The 23,228-nt window shown below is 45.1% G+C and overlaps 1 protein-coding gene across 3 annotated transcripts; it reads left to right on the forward strand.

Annotated features, from left to right (window-relative positions):
• The first annotated feature begins 365 nt into the window (after window positions 1-365).
• On the forward strand, window positions 366-19,158 carry WFDC1 (WAP four-disulfide core domain 1). 3 transcript variants are annotated; one of them, XM_063334728.1, is made up of 8 exons: window positions 366-529; window positions 4,028-4,178; window positions 10,440-10,635; window positions 11,231-11,314; window positions 13,199-13,339; window positions 14,536-14,577; window positions 15,418-15,492; window positions 16,448-19,158. In XM_063334728.1, exons 1-7 carry the CDS (start codon window positions 444-446, stop codon window positions 15,474-15,476), a joined length of 759 nt encoding a protein of 252 aa, XP_063190798.1. In that variant the 5' UTR covers window positions 366-443; the 3' UTR covers window positions 15,477-15,492; window positions 16,448-19,158. The 3 variants fall into 3 exon arrangements, with proteins under 3 accessions (XP_063190798.1, XP_063190800.1, XP_063190799.1); XM_063334730.1 differs by lacking the exon at window positions 366-529 and adding an exon at window positions 3,506-3,578; XM_063334729.1 differs by lacking the exon at window positions 366-529 and adding an exon at window positions 3,654-3,710.
• The last annotated feature ends 4,070 nt before the right edge of the window (window positions 19,159-23,228 follow it).

Genomic DNA, 23,228 nt, shown 5'->3' on the forward strand with positions numbered 1-23,228 from the left:
GAGAAAATGGCAGTTAATTTTCTCTCTTGTAATAATAGTTTTAAAAACATCATATGTCATCAAATGCCTAGCATTTAAAGTAACACAACGCAGAAATCTGCTTAGCAGTAAATTTTAAATTTCTAATTATTGCCAGTGGCCGTGTTTGGTAAGATTTGTGTCTGATTCCTATAATTGCTTCACAAGCTGCTAAGAATGCTTTATACTAATAGTTGGAGCTATAAACCTGACAAGAACTGCTTTGTTAAACAAGAAATTCTTCAGAAAGTCAAAGCTGCTTCTCTTTCTTTTTTTTTTTGTTTCGTTTTATTTTCTGAATGGGCCATTTAAAAGTGAACTTGATAAGAGATGAACTGCTCTGTAGCGGGAGCGAGGAGCCTCCGTAACTGAGTGGACTAAAGTTCAGGTGTGCACTGGGCTCCAAACAGGAGGGCAGTGGGGATATGAAATGGGCTAAAGCTATCTTGCAGTTGTCCTGTGATGGCGCAGCCCTGCCAGAGACTACCAAGAAGAAGAATATCCGGAAAAGGTGAGAAATATTTCTTTCCATTGTTGCCAGCTAAAGAAATTTTTCGTAATCCTATAAAAAATGTAAAATCTCTTGCCTAGTTTCCAAGACAGACTGGAGGTAGAAGTATGTGAGGAATGGAAATGGGTGGCATGAAGAATTCCCTATTGAATGTGAGCATAGAGCATTGAAGCACAGAGCCTGAGCTGTTACAACTCTAGCAGTTTGGTGGAGCGGAAGGAAGAAGTTCTCATTTCAGCAAATCACCCACCCTGTGCCTCAGTTTCCCCAGCCGATAGTAGGGATAATCCGGTCCAGGCAGCACTTCGGGTAGTTAGGGTGAGATGGTTGTGTTCAGGAGGCCTAAGTGTTATAACATCAATATTCATTTTTATGTAAAGACCATGACCAGCTGTTGAAGTTTGGTCCTGCAGGAGAATTCTCGCTTCTTTGGTATACAGTCCATGAACTGTAATGCACAGATCCTGCTTTCTCCTGGGTGAATGTCAAAGCTGTCTATCTGCCAAAAGAAAGGCCAGTGAGTGGTGGCTGACGTAGCTATGAATCTTTAGAATTAGTTGCTCCAAGTCCAGATTGCAAGTATATGAAACAAACAACGAAAATTAAATTAAATTAGGAGATCTATCGCAAACAGTTTTTGCTTCATGCTGGGTTGGGTTTCAGCAAGAGCACAGACAAGTGAAATATCAGCACAAAGGTATAAATTAAGTAGAAAGAAAAAAATCTTGTTATTCTGTGCAAGCAGTCATGTCATTTGTCACCTTACAATACAGGAGATGGGACATCGGTGGGAGCTCCTGGTTGTGCCCGAAAGGTGCTTTATCAAGGTGCAGATGTTAATATTGCAACAAACAGGGGAGACTTGTTTTTAAAAGGAATTGGAGGCATCCTGTTGTGTCAGACAAAGTTCTCTGAGCAATAAAAAATAAAGCCCCAAGCCGAAGTCTTACAGTAGTGATATATTCCTCTCTGGATGTCCTGAAGGTGTCTGAGTGCGCCTTTCACTAACTCCAGCACAGGTGCTGATTTCAGATGACATTCAGGTGAGATTTGGGTGGAGGTGGCAGTGAGTGACCCGTAGGTGCCGAGCTCTGCCTTCATCTGAAGGTAACACTTCAGTCATTAGGGAGTCACTTTGCATAGCTGTAGACTGACCTGTGGACGTGAGTTCTCCACAGTTGTCATTATTAAATGCAGAAGAGAAGACAGCCTGGAGGAAATGACCTATTTAAAGGAAAACTGGGATAAATACTGTTTTAAATGGGTGACTACAGCTCTGGGAGAGAGGAGAACCAGCAGGATGGTACAAAGCAGGTGCCAGGGACCTGGAGCCACGCTTTCTGCTGAGACGCTCTTCTCAGCAGCCTGGTGGAGAGTCATGAAGCCTCTGTGCCGTGAAAGACTCTACAGCCCAGATGCACGTTCCCTGTCCCCATCCGTGCCTGAAACAGCTGTGCCATGGGGTCCCCCCAAATCCTGCCAGCCCCCGAAAACCGCGCTCATGCCTTAGGGAATGACTGTCATGTTATTGCAGGAACAACCCGTGGCTCAAGCAGTGATGAAGGTTATAGAAACACAGAGCGATATACAGTCATTGCATCTCCATAGAAATCCCTTCCAAGAGACTTGCCATCGGAGCTCCTTTGGGAGTCCATAGACTCCACGCAGAGGCAAGGCAGCTTGCTCTGCCAGTCCCAAGAGGACCTCCTTATTTTGCTGCAGCTGTCAGGGAGGTGACTATCCCCAGTTTAACTCTTCATTCCATTTCCCCACCCTTCTTTCCCTACTTCCCGCCCATAACAGTAGTCCTTACTTGGCTTTTCTCACCAACTAAATTCGCTGGCGTGAACTGAGCAGGTTTTGTTGCTCAGAAGCTTTCTACAGCAGTAGAGTTGCGGACAGGACTGTCCCAAAGCAGTTACTGCTAGAAACCCTGTAAGCCCCTTACCTTTAAATAAATAAAATACATTCAGTTAAATACAGAGCTTTTAAAACCCGCACCTCACTTGTTCTTCAGATTCCCCTCAACATATTCTGGCAAGCTTGGAGATGAAATCCTTTGGCCACCACCTACACGCAGCTATCGACACTTAGGCATGGATCAAAGTGACTTGCCACAGCTTTCTGGTATAAGGAAGAATCGGAAGATCTTTTTGTATTTGTGCACAAGGTCTGACGCTGCTGTGCAGACCCCTCCTGCAGCAGGTATACAGTAAACCCAATGCATCCAGCGAGTCTCCACCGTGGTCTGCGAGGCTGTACTTGGGGGAAATAGTAAAGGCAAGCCGGGCATAGTGCTTGTATCTCAGCTAGCTTTGTGGTTCCGATTCTTCCTTCATTGCAGGTGGAGGCTGGACAAGCTGCTGGAGGAAAAATTTATGGAGGATTATAAAATAAACAGCCCCCACATTTGGCTCAGGAAGCCCTGAACAACATTACTGAAGGCTGTGAAAGTATATGCATGCATACATATACATTTACATATACATATACAAATACATATACATATGTATAGATGTATCTATACTCGTGTAAATGTAACAGTTACCCTGTTCTCGTACTTTTGCTTTGGCACCTGCCTCTGTCCCCATCCCAGGCAGGATGCTGGGATGCTTTCAGCCTGATTTCATAAGTCCATTCTTGTCCTTCAGGCACTTGGGTGTCTGAATGGCCACGTCGGTGTCTAATACCCCACGTCCAGCCTCCCCGTCTCTCCCATTGTCAGGCACAGGCTGACTCATGTCCCCTTCCTCACATTCCATTTGGTCATGTCATTTGTAAATGGTCTTCCTTCCCTGTTCCCCACCCATGCATATGGATTTATTTTTTCCTCAATGGCCACGTCTTCCCCTTCTTCGAAATCATTGGCAGAAAGCTAACGTCAACTTGGTTTAATTAAAGCCCCTGCACGTTTATCATGTCTTTAAATCATTTCCTTCAAGCAATCTTCATATGAAGTTATCACTTTGTCAAAACATGATCCAAAACCACAGCTCGGGGCACAGTGGGAAGCACACAAAGGGAGAGCCGAGTAGCTTGGAAAGTTTGGGTGAGCCGTTTGCTAGAAGCTGCCGAGCCCACCCCTCCAAGACCTTTATTTCCCCCTGCGGCAGCTGTCATCTGATCCCACGCTTTGGCTTTGAATGGGGCTGTCTGAGGATGCCAGATGTTGGGAACAAAGGTCTAAAAATAATCTTTCCAAATAATCTTCCCATCTATCATTCAAGGAGAGCATGTGCTTTGTGCGAACATGTGAGCCGAGAACCTGATCTAACTTTGAGTAAAGAAGTTCAACAGCAGCTCCTGGCTTCTGCTTCTGGGCTCCTTTTTTTTTTCTTTTTTTTTTTTTCCCCTTTCCCTTCCCAGAAGCTGCGCAGCGAAAAGCGGCTCTCACCAGCGATCAGCGCTCGCTCTCCCTCCCTCCCCGGCTCCCTCCCTCCTTGCCAAGACTCTGAATCGTCTGGATCCTGAAAGCCTCCTTATTTCATCTCTCCTTAGGAAAGTGGATTCCAGGGTGCTGTCAGAGATGCATTTCTGTAAAAAGATCTTCACTGCAGCCTTGTGCGTCTTAGTTTTGCTGCCAGATTCGGGCTGTGCAAGGAATCTCTGGAAGCGTGCTCTACATCTGAAAATGACGGAGAAATATGATGTGAGTAAACTGCAGTGGGGCGATCTGGGGGGAGATGGGAATGCTCACTGTGAAAAGGGAGTTTTCTTTACGTGTGTGTATCATTTTAGAATAAGAAGTATTTGAATCTGCAGGCTGTCTCTTTATAAAAGGGTTGCATTAAGTTTCCCAGGCTGTACTAAACTTTTGCCACCTAGCTGCTGCAATGGGAAACTTGGAAAGCATGCTTGGAACAGCGAGAAGACATTGGTATGGCAGCGTCACTGCTTTTCCTAGAAACTGCATAGGGCACCAAGGGAAGGGTGGATGGGGAGAAGGGGAATGCAAAACCTACATGTCTGGGGATAGATTTAGTGAAATAACATGATTTATTGCTTAGAGGAGGGTTCCCTGCCCGGTTCCTCCACTGCCTTTTGGGGTAACTTTGGGTAAATGTCTCCAACTCCTGGTGATACTGTGTGCTAGAGGGATAGTGGTATTGCCTGGGGTTTTGTAAATCACTGGAGCACAGAGACCTCCAGATCCACGGTGTCGAGTAACGTGCTGGTCACCTAAATGGGCATAAGGAGCTGATAGAGAAATCCCTTCTCGTGGCTGTGCCTTGCCTGGCATGTCCTCTAGGAGCAGAGGTCCCCTCTGCTGCCCACACCCTGGCAGCCCCTCAGGGGCACCGTCTGTCCCTGCCCGCTTTTGGGAGACCTGCGTGGGGTACGGAGCGCAACCCCCAAACCAATGGTACTCGGAGCAGTAGTGCTGGAATTGAAACTGAAGCAGCAACAGGTTACTGTGAGCAGAGAAAACGATGGTGCTGGGTCTTGTTCTGGTGTGTCTGGGACAAAAGGCCATTAGAAATGGCCATGGAGGAAACAGGGAGGGGGAAAAAAAAGATAGCTTGACTTTCAGGAGATGCTGTTTAGAAAGAAAAAAAAAAAGAATCTGAAATTTTGACTTACTCCATTGAAGTCCCCTGAGAAGCCAGCACTGATCCAAGGCTTCTGCCCCTTGAATCGCTCAGGTGCAAGCCCCAGCCAGTCCGTTTTCCCGTGCTCAGGCTTGATTGCATCTCCCAGGCATCGCATGTGCATGAACAGCTCCTTGACGTCACAGAGGGACTCCTCCACCTGTTTTCTGCTGCTGCATAAAAAAGCTTTTAATTTAAAAAGGATCTTTTTTTTTTGACCAGGACATCTAGAGTGATGTCGGGGGACAGCTACGTTTGGTTTGTGCGATTGCTGACTCAGAAGTGTGACGTGTCTTTTGCCCGTGCTGAATGAACTGAAATAGGGTGCTCTTGTCTCCTTGAAATCTTGCAGAAAACATTGTGCTAACATTTGAAAGGCACCCCAGTATTTTACAACAAGAAATTTTCTTCGTTGTAGCTTCCCTTGGGACAGGGTATCGTCTGGTTTGCGCTTTAATTGGAAAATGGTGACATGAAGAGCTGTGTTGGTCAGAATCACTCACTAGAAAGTGTATTTATTAGTATGTTCTTCTGTCATATTTCAACGTGAAGCTCAAATTCAACAGTAGCTATGAATTAGATGACCCAGAGAGATAGGACGGGAGCAGAACAAGAATTTACATGTTGATCTTCCGATAATGTGCTCTGTAGAGGCACAGAGCCCGCTCCCCTGAGGATATATCCTCTCCTTTCAATCTGCAGCTCTTCAAAGGACTGTTTTTTCTGGCAGCCATGAACCCAGGTGCTACTGCTCTGGCAAGCTCAGCCAGAATTGCTCATATTGACAGAAACATCTTATCTAGGGAAAAAAAAGTGCTTTTCTTTTTCCTTCTCCTCAAAGCCTTGTAAGGAGGAAGGCATCCGCTCTCCATCCTCTTATCCACCAAGAGTCTGTTTTGGCAGCCCCTCTTGTTTCTCAGAGAGATGCTTGCTTTTCTACCAAATGCTCTGTGTTTCCTCCAGTTCAAAAATCAGAGGCTGTGGGTGGAACAGCTGATTTGTGAATCACTTGGACAGAGGGGTAACAGATGGATGTGCTCACGGCAACGTGCAGCCCTGCAGGAGATGGGCCATAGACAGCCCTATGGAACCCCCAGAAGGACGTGGGCAAGGTCTGCAGGGGGAGGAGGTGGTGAGGGGTGGGGAGTTGACTGAGAGTGATGTTGTCTGAGTCCAAAAAACCTGAGCCTACAGTAGGAGGAGTGCCTCCACCAAGCTGCTGGCTGCAGAATGATGAGCAGGTGCTACGATGAGGAGCTGGCTTGAGGTCTGGCCAGGAGTTTTTCATTCAGAACTCTGAGGAAGGGCGGGTGGTTGGCAAGGAGGGGTCAAGTGGGAAAGGAGAAGGGAGAAAGAGGAGAGGGAATGCAGCGAGAAGAAAAAACTGGCAGTCACAGTGGGATGGAGGAGCTGGGCTTCCAGCTTTTAGCAAATCCATGTCTTTTACAGCCAGAGGGACGCTTGTCAAATTTAGTGATTTGCAGCTGGTGTTCTGCAGCCCCTGCACAGGCTGTGGACTCTTCCCAAAGGGCAGAGGGAGGGACCTACCTGGGAGTGGGCTTCAATTCATTATCAAGACACCCACACGTCTATTGGGAAAACCTGGGGCAGTCTTGATTTTATTCCAGTCTCAACTGCATCAATCATTTTAGAAAAAAATCCAGCCTTCTTTTAAAGATTTCCAGAAATGAAGAAATCCTTGCAGCTGCTGTAATGTTCTTCCAGAAATGTATTTACCTCAGCCTCCCCTTTGAAACCTGCGTGCACACATATAAATCTTGCACTGTATTCCCTGCTTTCCAATCCTCTAATCACTATTGTGCATCTTCTTTGAGCCCACCCTAATTTTGCAACAGTCTTCCAGTACTGCAGACACCAGAACCAAAACTACGCATCCAGAGTCAATAGCAGGAGACTATTATTCCTATTATTTTTGTCTTTTCCTTCAGATTATTTAACCTTCCTTCAGTCTGTTATTTGCAACTTTGGTCACCGACGATTTGTGTTTTTCCAGGTCTCTGACAGAAATATTGGAGGGCTCTAAATTCCTCCCGACTGTGTATTGTTTCAGAGAAAAGGTGGTTTATGGCCAGTGTTTGGAAATACCTGCCAGGGGCAGAACTGGTGACTGGAGGCTGGGAATAAACCTCCCGCGTGGTCCGGGGGGCGGCCATGCAGAATATGAATGAGCAGAGAATTGCGCCTTGACACAAGCCCAGGGTCCAGTTTCAGGCACAAATAATAGAAGAGAGCTGGGATATTTTGGAGGCAGGCTGCATCCCACAGTTACTATTGAAAATATGAGAGTGAGCGATTGCATTCAGCTTTGTCCTAGTCATCTTTACTGACCTCCAGGGTTCCGCGGCCGAACTCTGAACTGTTCCCCTTACTTTGTTTCTGAGGCTCTAAGGCAGATATTGTCATTAAAATGATTTCAGGATTCTCCATGGGAAAGAGAACTTCGCCTCCTGCATTGAAAAATATACTTAAAGGAAGAAATTTTGATTGTTGTCACAATCTGTAAAAATAATAAATGTGAGCTATGCGCAGAGCCAAACTGTGAATCCTGGGAGAGCCTGTAACCCATACCTGGAGACATCCTTAACCAGGCTAATTTGGGAATGAGGGAATCCTGTTTCCCACCGGGCTGGTTTATGCATACATAAACTAGTGGCAAGGGTTTTATTAGATCAAACGCACAAAAAATATTTTTTGTCCGTGAGGTTTTGAAAGAAAGGGGTTCAGAGCAATAGGTCATGAAATGGGCAGGGAGGTCATGAGGTACAAGTTATTTGGCTAAAATTGTTATATTGTTCCCAAACGGAAATCTCATTCGTTGAGTCAACCGTTCACTGCAGTTTTGGCTTCTTGGTTTCCGAATCATATGTGAAGTAACTGCAGTAATTGTTGGTTGTTGTTGGGGGTTTTTTTTCATGGATCCATTATTTTCAGGTATTATTTTTGTCACATTTCAGTCTGCAGCTGACATTTCAATTAATAGAATAGTAAACTGTGACCTTCCAGGACGAATGCCCCTCCAACGAGAAAACCTGTTAAATGTTTGGAACTGCATAGATTTTCTGTTAAATGCTCTCTTATATCCCAAAACTATACTTGGTCCAAGCATTTTCTCTATTTAAAATACAACATCAGCAAAAAAAAGTTGAACTTGCAATATCTTCAATTCAAAAGCACGTTATTTCAAAACTGGAACGTTTTCAGCTTTTGAGGAATGGGATGACGTGATAGTTTACACCTCGTTTTACACTTTAGTCTTGAAAAATCATCAAAATTAGGAAATATTTTTTTTCAAACCTATTTTGTTTTTTAAACAGCCTATCAATTCATGGCAAAACAACCTCATGGAAGGGATTTTGAGCAGTTTCTTGTTCACTGAACAGAAACAACTAAGGAAAAAGCAAAAGAAAATTGTTTATTGATATTGGGAACAGGGCAGGAGGCTGTCATTTGTGGAAATATTAGGAATTCTCCGTCCCACACACAGACACACACGCGCGCGTTATTTAACCTGTTATAGATAGAACCAGGATATGGATTTTCTTTAACGTACACCTTGTAACAGAAATGAAAACTTTTAGTCATCCAGACTTTTCTCTATACTTCTGCATTGGCTGACACTCAATGGCTGTGCAACCAGGCAGCGGAGAAGCTTTGCTGCTCTCCGTTTCCCCCTAGCTATGGCTCAAAGAACGGAGGTCAGCTTTGGTGTAAAAACCACCCTTATCAATACAATTCTACACGGTCTACCATATGGAATTTCTCACATCAATACCACAAAAAATGTACATTGTTATTTTTTTTGTCCCTTGGGATTGCCCTCATTCCCTACATTACAAATTCTCCCAAGGGAATGAAGATGATCTTGTTTTCACCGTTGTGGATAATTGATTGCTGCTTGGTCACGCGTAGCAGCAGAGGCCAGCGGTCAGTCCCCAGGGCAATGGACCTCCTGGGGCCTCTCCTAGGACATTTTCTTGGACAGTTAAGTGTGGGGACATGCTGTTTTGCAAAGGCACACATGCTCCACAGGAGCCGTTGGGAGATTTCAACAACGAGGATGTAGCAGCATGTAGATAAAGTGGGATATTAGTCTCACCCCAAATTTCTCCATAGCCTGATGGTGAAATTTTCTAGAGACCCCCTCGGGGACAGTTGCACCACGTTGTTTCTTGGAAAAACCACCCCAATTGTTCGTCACTGATTTCGAAACACAACAGTGATGAGGCCAAGTACGTGTAGGGCTCTCAAACTCAAAAGTCTTATAACGAGTGCATGGCAGATCTCGCTTCACACTTTGGGCAAGATGCTGATCTCTTTTAAGAGTACAAATCCAGAATCCATTTTTTGATTTGACTAGAGCTGATTAATGTGTGTTAATTAATCTGAGAACCGTTTGGCCTTTCTGAGTACGTTGTGTGGCTCCGGGGAGCTGATCTCCAGCCCGGGGATGAGTAGTTTAGCCGTAGGTGAGAAAGGAGTGGGCTCGGTGATTCACCTCTCTGCCGGAGGGACTTCCTTCTTGCTAACATGCTGCCAGTGTGAATAATACCTGAATGCTGCCTCTTATAAATGTTTCTGGTAAAATCCTGTGCCTGTTAATCCACTTTAAAGCTCTCTTGTCCTTTCGGTGTGCAGTGAGCTGCTGGGATCCTCTCTGCTGTAGTCAAACACAGCCTCATTTTCTTTGGGATTAAACTGACATCACCCACCGAGATCTCGCCCAGATCATCTCATGTTTTAGAAATGGCTTCTAATTTAACAACCCAGGACCCCACAGTGGGCAAGCTTGAAAGACTTTGTACCACTCCCCTATAAGTTCTGGTCCAGAAGAAGGTGATGAAGGTAGAAAGAGGAGGCAGGTGCTACATTAGTTCCAGGTCCCTTTGGGGACATAACCTTAAAACAATACAGCGTCGTCATTTCCCCTGCTTTACTATCAAAGTGTTTTGGTGTGCTCGTCATGATGATGCCTGGAGTCTTTCTCTCTGTTTTCCGGACAAACATAAAAGACTTTAAAGGATTTTTTTTTACCTCCTCATTGTCATTACAATAACCTTAATTATAAAATGAATTCCACACAATAGTTTGGTGGTTTGGTGTTTCCAAAGCAGTGAGCTAAGGTGATAATACAGCTCACTCTTCAGTGTGCTGAAGACAGGGCTGGGGGAGCTGAACAGTTAATTCTCCTCTCTAATGAATACTTGAAAACCACTTTGAAAACCCCTCTTCTGTTTCAACTGATGGGATGTTTGGTATTCACCTTATGCCAAACCTTTGTTTCCTTTTCTTTTCTTTGCAAGGATTATGAGTACCCTCTTCATTCTCACAGTTCCCACTACCAGAAGAACGACCGCTGCCCCCCACCGCCCCAGACTTTGCCCGACCGAGCCTGCGAGGTGCCCAGCTGCCGGTCAGATTCAGAGTGTGAAAGGCACAAGCGCTGCTGCTACAACGGCTGCATTTATGCCTGCCTGGAGTCCGTACAGCCACCGCCAGGTAGAGTGGACCCAGCGATCAGACTGGTAGAGGGAAGCATGCAGAAATGATGGTAGTCATCCCCATGTGGATTGGGTCTCGGATGGGAGGCATGGTTTGAGTGTGAGTTGAGAATAAAGCTTCAGTCCCACACTTCTGATTTCTGGGATGATTGCTGAATCAAAAAATTATCTAAGGCCAGCTAGTGTTGCATAAATTCCACCAGCACAAATGCTAGAAATCATTTGAGGCCGTTTATTTTTCCTTTGGATTATATATTCAGGAAAAGAAGTAATCCCAGTCTGAATTAGTGCTCACAAACGTGAGGCAGCCATCTCATCTGATCCGTGCCGTGGGAACGGAGGATGGGAAACCACAGCTGCTTTGGCCTTCATGGCACCAGGTTCTTGTGGCCCTGGATAACATCCGTGGCTCTCTTGCCACTGGGACAGCAAGAGCATGAATGTTAGGATTTTTCTGAAAACTAAGATCCATCTTTCAGGAGCCTGGCAGCCTCGTCACTGGCTGTTAGAGGAAATTTGTGACTTTTCCATAACTATGTGCCCTATGGCTACTCCACCTTGACTCTGTGGTTTCTTGTTTCTGTCTTTTACAGTTCTAGACTGGTTGGTTCAGCCCAAACCCCGCTGGCTGGGAGGAAATGGGTGGCTTTTGGATGGCCCAGAGGAAGTCTTACAAGGTACAGTACATATCACTGTCTTCTCTTCTCTGTTCTTCTCTGGGACGGGTTGCCCAGAGAAGTTGTGGCTTCCCCATCCCTGGAGGTGTTCAAGGCCAGGTTGGGTAGGACTTTGAGCAGCCTGGTCTAGTGGGAGGTGTCCCTGCCCAGGGCAGGCATGTTGGAACTAGATGATCTTTAAGGTCCCTTCCAACCCAAACCATTCTATGATTCTATGATCTGTAATTATACGAAGGCACTAAATAATATATTCATCATACACAGGGCTTGCCAGGAATGTTGGGATGCTGGGGCTGCTGGGGTTTGTCTGGAGTTTCCATAGGAATAAGACTGTGTGGTGCTGGGGGCTAGCTTCTGGTGCAGTAAATCAGTTGCTTTTTATGGATATGGCTTGTCCAGCAGAGCACTAGGAATACTGCATGGAAGTGGAACTTGAAATAAGTAGAAATATATCTTTTTTTAAGACAAAGGCTTTGTCAGCATACATGTATTTTCTGCCAGCTTCCTGATAGACTGTGGGCGGACTTGGATTAGGAGACTTTTTAATCCAGAGTGGCCTCATTGCACAGATGCCTTGGGCTGGGGCTGGGGCTGTGGCTCTTGGGTCTGAAGGCTGCTTTGAACAAGAGCCCTGGCAAACTGCTGCAGAGTTGTGTCAAGCTGACATGGAGCTGGGAGCATCTAAGCTTGGGAACTGCTAATGCGATTGGGCTTTTCAGGATAATTCCATAGAGAAAGGTCTTTTAATGAATTTTTTCCAAAACCTCAAATTGAGACAAGGAGGGAGTGGGGAGGTGGTAAGAGTTTTCTTCTACGAGACATTCCCAGATGTATGTATGCCTGATGTTCTTAATTTCTTCACGGAAAGGCTATTCCAGCTTTTGATCAGACACAGGTAGTGCCAATAAATTACCCTCTTTGGTTTTATACAGATGGTATCAGGCTCGCTGAACCTTGACTCTCATCTATTATGGAAACTCCTAGTTCTTCAAGAGAAAATTCTGCCTCCAGCTCACTGGAGTTGCACTGCTAGAAATAAGATAAAATAGGTTCCTCCTCATCCATCCTTGTCATGCTTATATTATTTGTTCTTATCTTAACACCTTCATCTCAGCTTGAGGGAGTAATTAGTGAAATAAGAACCATCAGTCATGGCATGAGAATTACAGCAGAGGTCCATGAAATTAAAAACCTGGCAAATGAAAGGGTGGAGCGTCCCTGTGTAGTCTGTATGTTTAATGGACACAAACACTGCCTGTGAGTCCTGCTTTGCTGTCTTATTCTGCTTTGCACTTGCTGGATACCCAGGGTCAAGGCAGTTAAAGCCTCCGTTTGTAACAGGGGGTGGTACTGCCTTGCTCCGGTGTGAGTCACAGCTGAGGTTTAAATTCATCACTAAGTTAGTGGGTGTGGAGCAAAGAACAAAGCAGCAAACTGACAGCGTCCTGGTCATGTTTCCCTGATTATTATCACCCAACCTGAAACACTGGCTGGAACAGACTTATGGCTGCTTGGAGGGTATAGCTGCTTGGAGGGATGACCCATCAGTGCGAGCGTGGTGGGCAGGGGTGGTCTGTTTTCACTGCTCTCCAGCCCTCGCACAGACCTTGCACAACAGGCTGTGGTGAGGGCGTCCTTACAGGTAGTTGGGCTGACCTGCACTCCCCATATCAGGTGAGACGCGTCAGTTTTTATGTGAGGTGTGAACTGGATCACCTGCTCTGCCTGGCTTCTTTGGAGGTGTTAGCTCCTTGGTACCCTCGCATGGGAAGTGGTCTGAGATCCTGTCTGGAGGAGATACAGAAGAAGGTGGTTGTCGTGTCATATTTTGGTTACCTGTGTGTGTTAAAGCCATAATTTATGACCTGCAGGCTTCTTTTGCAGCTGAGGCCTGCAGTACCACTGAGGACGGAGATGAGCCTCTGCATTGCCCCACAGGCTACGAATGCCATATCATCAACCCGGGTAACACGGCTGAAGGAATCCCTAACAGGGGCCAGTGCATCAAGCTGCGTGGAAATCCAGGTCAGTCAACTGGAAATCTCCCTTCCTTTCTCATTCTGTCATGCAAACACCAGTAAGGGACGGTGTGCTCTCACTGGCTTTGAAGGAGACCTGGTGGTACATCTGCTCTTCCTGGGTTTCCTGAGCAGCCCAATGTCCCACGGCAGTGTGTGACAGCCGGGCTGGGAGACAGTCCCCACTCTGCAGCAATCTCAAGTCTCTAATGCCCTTGATGTTGGCTGAGCTCTGTGACATACCCAAAGCAGGGGACACGCTTCTTGTTTGCTCTGTATGCCAGTGTCCTCTGGGATTGTGTAAGCAGAGCAGGTAGTAACCTGCATGTGCCATTATTACGCAGCATGAAAAATAGAAATATTTCTACATTACTACACACTTAACTAAGAAATAGGAGTTTCAAATTGCAGTTTTGACTTCTGCATCCAAAACATTGTTCCCTTTGTTCTGCTGACACACTTGCCCAAGAAGGGAACTTACACAGCCCAAGCTATTTTCCAGGAAAGCTCGTAACATGTCTAGGTATGTGTAACTTCATTGAATGGCAGGATATGTGTCTGCACTGGGCTACAAATCTTCTCAGTGTAGAGACGTGAGACAACAGTTTTGCCATCTGGTCACTGTAAAAGCCAGGGGCAGCATCAAACCAGATCTCTGAACTGCTTCCATAAAAGACCAGGACTTCTTCCAGGGCTTTTTGATCATCTTATTAATTCTTTGATAACTTTTTCTTTAATAACATCTGTAGTAACTAATGTAATGTATAGCTGTATGGCTCAGACATATGTATGTCTAAGAGCTTAAATAACAATATAAATGGTAAACAGAAAAACCTAGCTGGAATTTGAATTATGTAAAACACTAATAGATGGTCTGAAATTTGACCCACATTTTCTTTCACTGGAGAAAGTCTGTGATCCTTGACTCATAGTTACTGAAAAAAACATAATGTGGTAGTGGCCAGCAATTAACCACTCTCAGGGAAAGTGAGTTGTGTCCGCACAGTTGAATAATCTAAACAGTTTTATAAGAGGTTTATAGCAGCCTACACTACTTCAGCTACAGAGATCTTTTATTTTCCTGTTTGTGAGGTTATTATTTCTGTATCTGTAATTTCTTTGTGCTGCACACGGAAGGCCGTAGTTTAACACAAAGGGTGAAGGCTGACTGGATACGTTCTCAGTACGTACCTTCTTTTTCAGATGGACGCAACCTGAGGCATAAGTATTACAAGGAATATTTTGGTAAGCCACTGGCATGAAGTGTTTGCTCTTATTAAGCCTTATAGTTGCTGCATTGCACACAAGGCATTTGCTGCTTATGAAATGAAGGGTTGTGCATAGCAAAAGGACGTACTTTAGTCTCAACTCTGTATGACTTGGTCAAAAGATCTTATTTTAAGATCTGCAATGCCCTGGTTGTAGACTCTTGAGAATCATTATCTCCAGCTGTGACATAATGTGTTAAATGGTGCAGCCTTCTGCCAGGGGTTCCCACCCAAGGGGTGGGAAACACCCAATCCAATAATTTTTTGTTATTAAATATATTTCTGGAGCTTTGTTCATGGTGCAGGACTCCTTGCAGATGAACGCAGAACTCTGTCAAAAGCAGCGTCTTTTGCCAAGAGCTTGCATTGTGGTATGTGATAGGAGATGACTGGAGCCCAGTGAAACAGTCGTCTGAAACTACAAGAGGTGTCAGGTCCCTTGCACAAATTGGTTGACATGGGCCTCAAAGAAAGGAGAAGGATCTTCCAGAAGAGCTCTTTTCTCAAGGCTTCAAAGCTCTTGTTTTCTGCTAATTCTTGGATCCAGAGGGGGACAGTCAGATCAGATTGGAACTGGTATTGAGATTTAACTGGGCAACATCTGTGATATGATAACATTTACGAACAGCTGAATTCGGCCAGTTTAGCTGATAAAACTATGAGAGGATTTCCTTTCCTCTGTCCAGAAGGCTACCACAGCCCTCCCAGAGAACTGCTAAATAATGAGACCAGTAAAACTGTACTGCTTAGAGGATCTTGAAGAAACATTTGCCACAGACTAACTGAAAATCTAACTTTGCTGGTATTTGTGTTACAGGAAGCAATTCCAACAATGTGGTCGGCTACGTGAAAAACCAACAGAAGCATTTAGGCTAATCAGAAGTGTGCCTGGGTAAGTGTCCTGGGAATAAAGGGAAAGCTGGGCGAAAATAGCTGGTGCTTCGTATGCAGTTATTTTTAAAAATGGTTGTTTGAGCGTGAAATTACCTCCCTTACGCCAGCATAAGGACAGCACCTTAAAACTACGTACAGGTGCATACCTCAAGGCTCCATGAATTGAGCTGGAACACCTACGCCAACAAACAGATGGTGCTGTAAAAGTGTCCTGAGAACCTGTGGCGTTGGCGATGGAGCTCTGCAAACTGTCCGTGGAGAAGTTGATACCTTTCCCAACTCTTACTCTCCCCCTCCCACTTTTTATTGTAATTTCACAAGATGCACCTGATTTCTTTGAAGAACCTTTGCCTTGTGGGTGTTTAGAGGTTGGAGTGATTGTCGGGATGAAAACTAAATGTTGCAAAACTTTGTGAGCCCTAAACTTTCTGTTTAGGGGCTTTTTCTAACGCAGCTGCTCCTGCAAGACAAATCAAAAAGCTCTTTATTCTGGACTGATTGCAATAAGGGTCAGTCTTGCAAATCCTTAGGCACATGGGTGATTTTGTGGGGTAACTTTATGCGTGTGACCAGTGGCACTGGACAGTGTCACCCACTCATGTGAGTAAATGTACTTGTATCTGGCCAGAGCGAAGCCGGCTGAAAAAGCTCCAATCATTTTATCAGGCTTCGAATTAGGCGAGAATGAAAATATTTGTTATACCAATGGTTCTGTCCCGAGAGAGTTTTCTCAACACTTTCAGCTTCGCTTTAAAACTAACTTGAGCTTAACTGGCAGTTAAGAAAACAAAGCAGTTCAGTGTGTCTTTTGTGTACCTACCTCAGGCTGACTGTTAAGATCACACAGCTACATAAGGACAAGTTCTGTGCAAACATCCCAGGAAGGATAAATATTTTAATTCCTTTTTTCTTTTTTTTTTTTTTTTTTTTTTTTTGGTTTGATTTTCACCCAGCTGGACCATTCTGTTAAGCAGCTGTCAAGGAATGCTTTACCCAGCAGTATTCTGTTTTGGAAGAATTCTGGTCCCAAATCTCCGTGAGCACGTCTCCAGCATTACCCCGATCCCTGCCCACCAGTGATAAAAAGACTTCGTTATTCAAGAACAGGATAAGTCTAGATTTTAAGCCTATCAGCAGGGGGAGAAATGTGATCCCCTGCAAGAAACCACACTGTTTATCAGCTGCCCTTCTACCCGTGAAATGTAAATACCTCTGAGCAGATCCCTATAAGCCACAGCACCATTATCAGGCTGCTGGAACAGAGCCTGCCCTTTCTGTGCGTATTATGTGACTGATTCAGATTTCATGACCATGAACATAACTCAGTATTATAAAAATGAAGTGACGTCAGGATTGTACCTAACTATCATATCTAAGTTGCGTTAAAATAGGCAAGAATGTAGGACTACAGGGGCTCCCTGGATCAAATCCAGCGCCTGCCTGTCCCGAACAACTACAAATAAGCCTTTTCATAAGCTTAAAGTTGGAAGAAACCTGCAGGTTTATTCTTTTCCTGTTGATACCAAGGGTTCACCAGGTTCAACACCCAGTTTACAAGGCTGCACCTGAAATCTTAAGAATTTGAGGAACTCTGAACTAGGAGCAAAACAGGTTTTATAAATATTTTTTTTTTTTTAAGTTACTTTCCTTTACCTTCTCAGTCTGGTGAGCTGCAGATTGAGAGCCAATGTTGGAATAGATTTCTTTCTAGAATATCTAAGCAGACACGCTTGTGTGCCAGTCTTGTGAAGTTGTTGGTTCTAGCCAGCACAGTTAATACTCACAAAATGTACGTCTGTGGTTTCGTACCTACGAAACCTCAGCAAGAGGGCTGAAGTCTGGATTATTTGTTGCATGTATTAGAAAAGAAAAAGCAGGATAAATTTATGTGATTAAAAGGATTGCCTGGCAGATGCGCAACTGCTTTTTGAAAGTCCTGTACCTTTATGTTGACTTTCATAAATCCTTAAGGTCAAGTAACTTGCATTTGGGCCTTACAGCTTCTTTCGGCTGTTTGGCATTATAAAATGGAAAACACATTTTCTACGAATGTTTTCCTTTTCTGTGGCAGTCCTAAAGGGACAGTTGCATTTCATTTTGACAAATCTGCCAGAATTGCTAAGCAAAAGCAGCCATGTACGCTCCCTTGTTTAGTACGTGTCCCCATCTGCATGCATAAAATTAGCATTTTAATATGCAGAGTAGTAGCGGTGTATATAAATACCCAATTCACAAATACAAGCGCCTGCCTCCACCCCTAAAGTATGGGGTTTTTTTCCGCTCACCAAATGTTTTCAGCCAAAGCTAAGATGCCTATAAAACACTTGATACTTTGCATATGACTTTTGCAGCTGGAGAGATGAAAGGTGCCAAACTGCCCTTCTGTTTCCTCTCACAAACAGGCACGCTCCTTGATGCTTTACAGAGCAAAGGAACAGATGAAGGGCTCCACGTTTTCCTAAATATCTTCATTTGTTGAACTCCGTTCACTTCTTTGTGCCTTTGTTCCAAGTTCTAGGCATTAAATGCAACTCGCGTATTCGGACAGAGCTATTTCTAGGATTTTATCATATACAATCTCTTAACTCCTGCTGAGAGACAGGAGTCCGTCCATGACAATCTCAGTTTAGGCCAGAAACTTGCTGCTTTGCCACTGACACTGCTTGACAACTTAAAGCAACGCAGCTCATAATGAAAGTCTTAGTGCAGCCTCGCTCCTTGGTGCTGCTCAGCGAAATGGGTTGCTTTTTGTCAGCGTTACTTTTTGCAGAAAAATCAAATGCTGATTAAATGAGCAAAGCACTTCAGTGGTTACTGCTAAGTCACAAAGAGCTAATGCCAAATTGTTCCGTTTCAAAATAAAAAAAAAAAATCAGTGCCTAAAACCATCAGAGGATCCAGTTGAAAAACATGTCTTGAGCATTAACAAATTTGCAAGATTAAAACTCCAGCTCTCAACCTGTTCTTGCAAAGCATCCAAGAATATGCTTCATTTGAGCAGACACATTCACTTCAGGGACTGCTTTGTTGTAGCTACAAAAGCACAAACCTGACCTCCTTGCTGGATGGGACGCAAAAGGAATTTTTAAAAAAGAAAATTGACAAATTCATAATTTGTTGATGAATTTCTGTTTACTGGGTGTTATCAACGACATCACCCTTCCTTGTGGTGCTATAATGCTTGGGGTGTTTTATCAAGTTAATTCTTTTCAAGTTATTAATTGTCAATCTCGGAAACAAAAGCCACAAAAGAGACTTGTCTAAATGCTGTGTTTTCAACGCTGACATCCATCACACGTTGAAAAGAAAACACAGACCAAATGAGTTGTTCTCAGCTTATCTTCTCGCCAAAGACGAATGGCTTGACAACAGTCTTTTGAAGCACAGTAGGAAATCACTAACGTAGGTTGTTTTTAATGTTCCCCTGTACACTTTAAAGCATGTTTGGTGCTATAACAGACTTCACGTGTATCACTGTGTGCTAGCGATGCTCCTGGCCTTCCGGATCCTCGAGCGGTGCCACTGGAGCTGCTCTGCCTTGCAGCAGCCGAGGATCTGCGGCAGCCCCAGGCAGACCCTTCCCGGTTTGTGTCCCCGGTGCTTAGACGTGTACACGTTCTGCCACTTTGGTGCTCAATAAAAAATCAACCAGTGTATTTTTCAACTCCGCCTAGTTTCAGTTGTGTGTTCTTGACGTACGCTTGGCTTTGAATTATGAAAAAAAAGGACGAATCTTTCAAATCTTAGTTGTTGGAAGTGCTCAGAAACCATACGCGCAGGGAGACAAAAGTCATTTTGTCCTCTGGAAGGGAGGCGACAGACCCGCAAAAAACATCTACCACCAGTGTCCCCTTCTAGAGGTGCCACCTTTGTGGGTCAGAAGCTCACTCGGTTCTTGGCACCTTCGTTTCTATTGCCCAAACAGGAGCTGATGGACACTACTCTAAAGAGGATAGTGATGGTGACCCAAGTAGAAGGTGATCCTTTATTTGACCGGGCATTTTCCATGTTGATTCAGAGGTGTTGTTCAATGCCGGATGGGTTTGAGCTGCCAGCTCAGGCAGTTTGCAGTGCACAAGCAGCTGCTCAGAGAGCTTTGCAGGAGGCCAAGGCTTGCTTGAAGGGTGGAAAAGCAAACCAAGTCAGAGGCCAGCGTTGGGCTGGTGCCTACTGCAGGATACCAGAGCTGAAAGCGGAGCCTGGCACTGAGAGGCCGGGCGGCTGAGCACTGCATTTCCAGGAGCAGGCAAGACTTCACTGTCCCACCAGCTCCACCCACACCAGTCTTGCTCTACCTGCTCAGCTGGAGAAGGTGAGAGTCCTTCTGCATTGCTTCCCTTCTGCCCTGAAACCATAACAGAGAACTCACAGAGCGAGAAACTGCCTGTAATTTAACACAGGAGGGAAGAGCAGTGGGTTTCATTGCTTTGAGAAGTTTTCTGTGGTTTTCAAGAAGACACCATCTAGCACTAGGTGTCAGGGTAGCTCTTCAGTCTGGCAGTGAAGTCATCCTTGGGATCACTAGAACTTCTCATGGCAACGGTTGTCTGGCCTGTTTGGATGGGGAGACGTCTGTACACAACTCTTGCCTCCTCATATGAAGTCTAAGGTGGATTAAGTACCTTGGCTTTCAAAAGAAGGATCTATTTGGTAAACATCACAAATTATGTTTTAATTTCAACTTGTTTCCATGTTAATGCAAGCAAATATAGTTTCTGTTGATGTAGCTGGCTAATGGTCTTTGTGGAAAAAACGTTGTGTGATCTCAGGCATCATCTGCAGATGACACTGAAGTGCTATCGGTGCATCCGTGAACTCAGCAGCTGGAATCAACAGGAAAAACATTATAACAGATCTTCAAGAATTCAGAGGTCTGCGTTAAAGCCACAGCATGCATCTCTAGGTTGGCAATCTGCAGAAGTTCTAAATACAAGAATAAAAAAAAAATGCTGTAATTTTGACATGCCTAGTTCAGACCTTCATTCAGCTTTATAGTACAGAAGTGTTTTGGTTGCCTTCAGGAAGCTGTTCCATAGTTTCATGAGCAGTGGAGAAGCCTACAAGGTTGAGACAATCCCTAGAAGAGTCTTTGGAGACTGACGGTTTCTCTGTGCACACTGCATAGCAGGGATTCGTTCATACAGGGGGGTGTTTACCTCTCCCACCGCACACTGTCTACGCAGCCTAGGTTTTTCTCTGGAGGTGGTGTGAGGTGAGCATTGCTCGTCTGTCTGTGGCAAAAGGATTTACAGCATCATTTACCAACCTTCAAAGATAAATAGAAGAGACGCCTATTGCTGGTGAGTCTACAGAGGTAAGTCCTATTTCTTCCCATTATTTTGTCCTTCTTGTTACCTTTCTGTGTAGACAAAGTAGAAAGAACCATGGGAGAACCTGTGCAAGACAAAAAAGACCTTTTGACAGTTTCCAAGACAGAGATGTGGATGGTGGGGCTCATTTCACCCGGCCTGAGCCGCCCCACCAGGTGATTCTCCCAGTTTCAGCAGCAGGGCTGTGCAAACAAATTTAACAGAGATTTAATTAAATTCCCGCTTCCTTCCTGGTGACACACCTTGGGACAGACCTAAGGATTTTATCTAGCCTTTATCAGTAGCATTGGCAAGATAGAAAAGAACCGTGACCCAAAACTTTGTTCTTTGCTTTTATAACCAGGAGCAGTGGATGCTTTGCCCAGGGGCCTGGGAAAAACCCCACCTGAAAGCAGAGTCTTTGGGTTTTTGGGTAGCAGCAAACTCAGTAAATCCTACCCATGCACCAGAGTTTGTTTCCCTCAAGGTGGCACAAGAGGAACAAAAGTGTGATGAGCCCTGGTCGTGGTGAGAGAAGCAGGTGAAGGAGCTGCCAGGTTTGAACTGAAAGCAGCACCCTGCCCTCGCAGCAGCAAACTTCTGGGCTCACGTCATCTCAGATTACAGCTGCTTTGCTGCATGTGTCCTCATAACAGATAATTTCTAGTTAAAAAAAAAAAAAAGTTTCCCAAATAACCTGCTTACATCTAGAGTCTGACCCTGAGCTTTATTATCCAATTAAATAGGAAACACTATAAAGGTACTGTAATTGGGCTGTGTGTTATGTTTTTATAGTGTGAAAATCATGTCTTATACTGGAATGAATAAATACAACTCGTATTAGTGTTGTTTTCATAGTAGTCTTGACTCAGTTTATCCCCGGTATTTTCTGAGCTGTGAGATAGCAAAATACATGAATTTTCCATTATATTTCCTAACAGGTAGAAGTCAAAAGCAGCAAGAAAATGAAACTTCACCCCGCTCAGCAATTTTGCAGGATGTGTGGAAAATAGTCAGCGACAACTACATTTTATTTCTGCATTTATTCGATTTCACTGGTGCTCAAATGTAATTTCATGTTACAGAACCGAATGGCCATGAAGAGGACAGACAGGGCCGTGGTCCTGAGCCCAAACAATACTGTTTCTCCAGAGCTGCAGGTCTGCTGGATAATAAACCACAACACACCGATTCTTATGGTGCGTTATTTTGCTCATCAACTCGTATTTCTTCTTTTCTATGTCCTGTTTGTCTCGGTATTTTTGTCGCAGCCCTGACTATAGCATTCTCCCTCCCTCACCCGGCTGGCAGGGAGTGCCTCCACGCCAACCCAGGATGTGGCATCTTGGCCCGTCTCCCCGTTGCGTAGATTCTGGATTTTGTTCTTCTCCAAGTTGCGTAGATTCTGGATTTTGTTCTTCTCCAAGTTGCGTACACAGCACTGAGCTCCATGCGGTTCCACAAGCAGCAGCTTTTTGCCAAGAGGAGGAAGTTAAATAAGGAAAGCATCGGTGAGAGCCTGTTGCCCCATTAGCCATATTGTCATCAGTGCCTGGCTAATGAGAGCCACACTGGGGACTGCGCAGTCCGCGTGCACGTTGCGCACAGCAGAGCCCCAGAAGGATGCCTGGGCTCCTCACAGGCAGCAGCTCCCCTTGCCATATGCCGGCTTCACGGACGATGGCTGAGGTTTCAGGATGAGAAAAGCAAGAGCAAAACCAAGGAATTTTTTTTTCCTACCTGCTTAGGCAGGGGGAAGGTGGTTTTCACCACTTTTCTATCAGAGACACGAGGAACGAGTCAGTGTGACCCCAAGGCTACAACTGCTACAAACACATTCAGATGAACAGACGAATGCAATTCCTCGCCAGGCAGCGCCTGCTTTGCCTTGCCGGGAGCAGGGCCGAGCCAGCTGGCGGTGCTCCAGAGCCTTACGAAAGCTGCAGAGGAGGGGGACCAGTTCGAAAGCGTATGTGAGCTCGGAGGTGTTTTGCCACCTAATTCCCATGCATTTCAGTAAGGCCTAGATCTCTATACACCTCGGGGAGCCTGGGCTGCCTTCGAGTCCTGGCTAAGCACCTTCCCTAAACCTGCATGTGAGCTGCCTGAAAATCAGTGCCCAGCATTACCCCTGGATATTTTCCCATGGGAAGGAGGGCTGTTGCAGCGTTGCAGGAACTTCCTTCATCTGCCTGACGCATCCAGTTTGGGTCATTAAGAAAGCATTTCCCAATCAGGAGCCGAGGGAGTTAGGAAGCCCCAGCTGTGTTTTACAAGAGCCCGGATATTTGCAGGGTGTTTCCCAATCACTTCGCTTTCCCCTCGGTCTTTGGAAAGAAGCCCTCCCTCCAGACCACTTCAGTGGGACACGGTGTGTCGCCTGTAGCAGCTAGCTACGTCGTGCTGGTGGGGTGTCCCATGGGGC

The sequence above is a fragment of the Chroicocephalus ridibundus genome, chromosome 4 (genome assembly GCF_963924245.1).
Source record: "Chroicocephalus ridibundus chromosome 4, bChrRid1.1, whole genome shotgun sequence".
Classification (NCBI taxonomy): Eukaryota; Metazoa; Chordata; class Aves; order Charadriiformes; family Laridae; genus Chroicocephalus; species Chroicocephalus ridibundus.